General features: G+C 45.9%; 1 protein-coding gene across 1 annotated transcript in view; it reads right to left on the bottom strand.

The window, feature by feature from the left end:
- WDR59 (WD repeat domain 59) overlaps positions 1-5,055 on the bottom strand; it is a 45,968-nt gene that overhangs the window by 16,149 nt on the left and 24,764 nt on the right. Inside the window, exons 15-17 of the mRNA XM_010173181.2 lie at positions 3,759-3,915; positions 2,456-2,525; positions 2,018-2,171 (exon numbers count right to left, since the gene is read on the bottom strand). Coding sequence (XP_010171483.1) covers positions 2,018-2,171; positions 2,456-2,525; positions 3,759-3,915 — 381 coding nt within the window. The remainder of the gene's footprint in view (positions 1-2,017; positions 2,172-2,455; positions 2,526-3,758; positions 3,916-5,055) is intronic.

Below are 5,055 nucleotides of genomic sequence, written 5' to 3'. Positions count from 1 at the left end.
CAGCTCTCCTGTCGTTATGGGAACATGACATATTTCCTGTCTAGCAATGGGCAAATTCCATTTGTCTGCTAACGGTAGCGATGCCAGTGGTTGCTACATGGGATTTAAATACCTGGTTATCGCTGACAAATTCAGTTTTGGGGGTGGAAGTTATATAACGTGAGAGTTTAACACACACCATTTCCGTTTTTATTTAATGCAAATATAAAATCCAAGTTTCAGAGCAAGGAGCTAACTGGATTTTATATAGAGCCTGGGCTTTTGAAAATCCTCACAATTAAATGACATAAAAATATGTAGCATTGATCATGACATCAACTCCTAAAGAAACAGAAAACCTTCGCTCAAGGGAGATACAGGGATTTTGTGGGTTTTGGGGTTTTTTTTTGTTTTTTTAAACTATTTAATCTGCAAGAACATTCGAGTTAGTTCCCTGCTAGGGCCTTTACGTATCTTCCAACCCAGCATGCGAGGAGATAGCTTGGCAGGGAAAGGGGAACACAGGAATTTTCGCTGGCATTCAGCAGACCTGGCTACACGCACACTTTGTTCTCTTGAATTTTTTTTTTCCCCCTGACAAAAATCTTCTTGCCATCAATACAAGGGCTGGGGAGACAGGTCACATGAAATTGCACCAAGCTGCTTCCACATGTTATTTTTAGCCTTGTCTGTCACCTTAGAGAGCTGCGTGTCAGCGACAAGCACACTGAAGAGGATAGAGGTAGCTCTTTAAATAAACTCTCCTGCAAAGACTAGAAGAGGCTGTAATTCTGGTACCAGGCAGCACCTTCTTCTCTTCTCACCAAAAAGAGGTTTGTGTGGGGAAAAAAAAAACAACCAGCACAAGGACTCTGAGAGCCTTCTGGGGTATGGAGGCAAAGCTTGCAATGGGGAGAGAGGTCGCCCCACGGCTGGTAGGTGTAATGACTAACTCATATCAGGTAAGCAGGACAGAGTCCCAGAGGGGTCAGCTGTCGTGTCCAGGACTAGTGGAAAATTCAGACCTCTTGCAGTGCCCAGGAAGGATGAGAGCTCAAAGCTCTGACTCTTCCTCTGCTCCCGGGATAGGAGTTCCCAAGCTCCGCTGCAGCAGAGTGCAGACAGCTCTTGGCTTTCCTTGGGGTACCTGGAAGCTCTCCATTGCTGCAGTAGATACGTGCCCTCAACATGGACAGTGGGGAAACTACTCAAATTCTCAGGCTCTCGGTGGAAGCTTACTGTATTTTTACAAGCCACTTCACCCCCTGCTGAAGCATTGAGAGTTTGTTTCTGAGCAAGCTGCACGGCCAATTAATCCCACAGCATCTGCTCCAGGCACACGGGGCCCTCAGCTGCTTCAGAACTATCCTACAGCCACCCTGCAATTACCAACAGGTCTTCTTCACCCACTACATCCCAGAAGAAAACAATCCCACTCTCCCAGCAAAGCTTTGCTTGTAAACAGCAACAAGAGCAAGACCTACACCTCAACCAGAAGTACATGGATTGGAAGATCTTTGGAGAATCATGTAGGAATGATTTTTGTTTAAAACAGTCCAAAGGGGCACATATCCCTGAAAGAGACATCTGTAATAGAAATAACCCAAATACAACCCATAATCCAGAAGAAGTTGTCAGTAAGCTGCAGAGAGCCACAACCCTTTGCAGTTACTTGCAACAGGGAGTGCAGAGAAAAGCGGAGTTGCCTCCAGGTGCTTATCTGGAGCCTACAAGTTCTTAAGGGTGAGATTTTAACCCTAAGTAATGCAAAGGGAGACAGTGTAATGCACTGAAGGAAGCTGTGATGGTCAGTGTTGAGAGATAGCAAAATAAGTAGGTCAAATGCTAGAGAGGATCAGTAAAGAAATTACTAATAGGAGATAAATCCATGTGACATTTTTACAGAGCTGCCTGTAAAAGGATGCCTTCTTCAGAGGAATACAAAGGTTCTGTCACCAGCAATGCTCACAGCTACATAAAAGGAACACAGGTCACAAAAGCTGAAGTGTTAGGAATGGCTTTTTGTTCTAGGACTTACCCTCTCTTTGTAGTAGAAGGAGCTAATGGAGACCTGCTCCTTCTCGCTGCGTGTTGGACTCCCACTGTACAAACGCAGATTGCCTGGAGTCTCTGTGCGGATCTTCATTGGAGTAATGAGGCCACTGTGGTATGCTGATAAAGCTGACAGGGACCTAGAAACAAGAGAATACACTTTTGGGAGCTCTTACACTCACCAAATTGCCCTGGAGGCTCACACTGACATCTCCACTAAGCTGCTAGCAATGTTTCAGGTGTGTTGAAAGGAGCCTCTGCTGAGGACCGGTGATACAAGGGACCAGGCTCTGTGTCGAGGACACAGCTAACACTAGAGGTCACTGCTTTCTGAGGGTCAGTAGCTTCAGTGTTGGATATGATACTCTCCTGCCTTCCTGCCCGTGTCAGTGGCACACCTCAAAATGCAAGGCAGGGTACTCACCTGGGTGTGGGCTCCGTCGGGGACACTGCGCGGTGCATGGTCATGGGCCTCGTGAAATACACCAGGTACCCTGAAGAGACAGGACATGGCATAAAGATCATGCAAGGAAATTACCCAGGGGTGGTTTACACAGGGAAACCTGTTCCTTTAAGGTAGAGTCAAGGGGCTGAGTGCCTATCCACTAACCTGAGTGCTTTTAAACTACAAGCAGACAATCCCATTTTCTCAACCCAAATCTACTCCCTGCAAACCCATTAAAGAGCAGGTTTTGTTGAGATGACTTTCTTAAAAGCACCAGCTCAAGTGGCTTACAGATGTTAAAGACAGTAAAATAAAAGGAACAAATACATACTCATGTTTCAAGTCTTCACCAGAACCTGTCAAGGACTTTGACACTCCAGAGGCAAGTGAGGTGATGTTTAGCTACACAGAGAAACTGCTGCAGCTTGTATGACTCTTCCATTCAAAAGCATAATCCAAGCCAACTGAAGCCAACTCCAAAGCACCCTCACAAGCCCCACACCCCATTTGTTACAGCACCTCAGCCTCCTGCTCTTGCAAGAGGTTCAGGACTTAGCATGTTTCATTGAGTCTATTCAATGGATACGGCTCTGTTTCACTTTTGCTGGGAATTTGGTGAGGGCAGTACGAAGAGCAGCTTTCAAAACATGCTCAAATCGGGATGTGGTCAGGTCTGGAGGAGGTAGGCTTGCATCTGAAACAGCTCAGTGAAACCTGACAGCTCTTACTCAGACCTTAACCTGGTTTTTAAGGATGATTTTTGCACCGTACGCTCTCCTGGAAACCTGGACATGAAGTTTCCCAATGACCTTGGGAAACCTATTTTGGACAACAGAAAGGGTGCAGAATGAGAAAAGAGTGGTTAGTAACAAGAATATGGCTTCAGCAAGGGGTAAGTTCAACTCTAAATCACAGTAATTTTGTGAAGACTGAGAGCCAGAATATGTCCAGCAGTTTGGTGCTGGTAGGAAAGAACTAGGCAAGGAAGACAGTTATTCCCAGTCTTCTGTAAAAGGTCTGTCAATGCCTCTGGCATGCCAAACTCTTCAACTACTCCTGGATTTCCAAATCTTAAAATCCTACACGCAACACTAACTGCAAACAGTTGCTAACTAGTCTCGTTATCTATAAACTTATCACAACATCACTACTTTAATACCATTTCTCACTCGTTGCATGGCAGTGACTAAAGCCTCCTTTTGTTCAGAGGCAAGTGTTCCCCAAGATATTAAAAGGGCCATTCCCCAGGTAGCTGTTGTAATGTATCAGCGATGGGGCTAACCTGCACCACAGAACCTGGCTCCAGAGGTCCGTGGAAATGGGATGTTAGAGTCCTGGTAGGAGCCATAGGCATTGGAGACACGGGCGAAGGTGGGCAAGGGGGGCGTTACCGAGTTTGACAACGCGTAGGGATTGCTGGATGTGCTGTCCTCTTGGTTCTGAAACAGAAGTTACCCAAGGTCACACTCCTGCTGTCACAGGAAGGAAAACCAGCTGGAGCACTGGGCCTTGCCTCACAGAATGTGCTCATCCTTTGAGCCAGAGCAGATTAAACACAGAGTGTGGTTACTGCTTTGGCTGCAAAGACACTCGCAAGCACGTTTACCTTTAAGGAAAGGGCTTTTCTGGCTGTTTTTCCAGAGATTTCTCTCCCACCATAGCCATGTTGAAATGCAGAGCTTAATGTGGGGTGAAAGAGTGGAAAACTATACAGAAAACCTGACCTTCAGATTCCAGATATGGCTCTCAAGGCAGGGAGCTGAGATAAACCTGCTACCTCAGTGATGCAAGTGAGACAGTCTCCTTAAACAGGAACACCACACAGTTGTGGGGGGTCAAATGCAGACTGGGAGCCTTGAAGTGAGGAAGGCAGGTGGTGTGAAATACAGGGGAATCTCAGGCCTATCCACAGGAATTTGGGGAGAAATCTACATTTATTTGGACAAAGAGTACTACAACTTAGGTCTAAAGGAATTCTTTAAAGGCAGTGGCACCTGGCTTGAGTCATCAGATTTCCATACAATGGAGCAAATCCTCACTCTTACAACATTACTGCTGAAACCAAACAGAATTAAGCCTTTCCATGTAAAAAAAATCCCCTTTATTTGTGATGAATAAACAAAACCTCTCAGAAAGAAAACCTGAGGAGACTCTCTAGTCTTTTTCTGAATGTTAAAAACACCCATTCTGGTACACTTCACCCACACACAGACCTCATACCTAACACTGGGATGCTGAGTAGGTATCACAGATCTCTCAGCGAAGGGCAGAGTGTGACTTGGATTTATCTGCAGAAGCATCATCCCTATGAAACCTCAGCACAAGGCTTCAGAAAAAACAGATTTTCACAGCTTCCACCCCCCCCCCCAAGGGAAGAAAACGAAGACCCTAGAATAGGACTAGCAGGATCTTTGAGTGCAACTGAGGAGGTGAAGTCATCTGCCACTGCCTTTCAGATAAGAATGAATCCATCAGCTCCCTGAGACCTCTTATCTTCTCCCACAGATGATAACCATGCCCTGGCACTCAGTGAGATAAACTCAGAGCTGGGGAGCTACCATGCACCACTAAGATGCTCC

Source organism: Antrostomus carolinensis, unplaced genomic scaffold (assembly GCF_000700745.2).
Source record: "Antrostomus carolinensis isolate BGI_N321 unplaced genomic scaffold, ASM70074v2 scaffold23478, whole genome shotgun sequence".
Taxonomy (NCBI): domain Eukaryota; kingdom Metazoa; phylum Chordata; class Aves; order Caprimulgiformes; family Caprimulgidae; genus Antrostomus; species Antrostomus carolinensis.
Note: the sequence above shows the minus strand (reverse complement) of the source record. Positions and strands in the feature narration are given on the sequence as shown.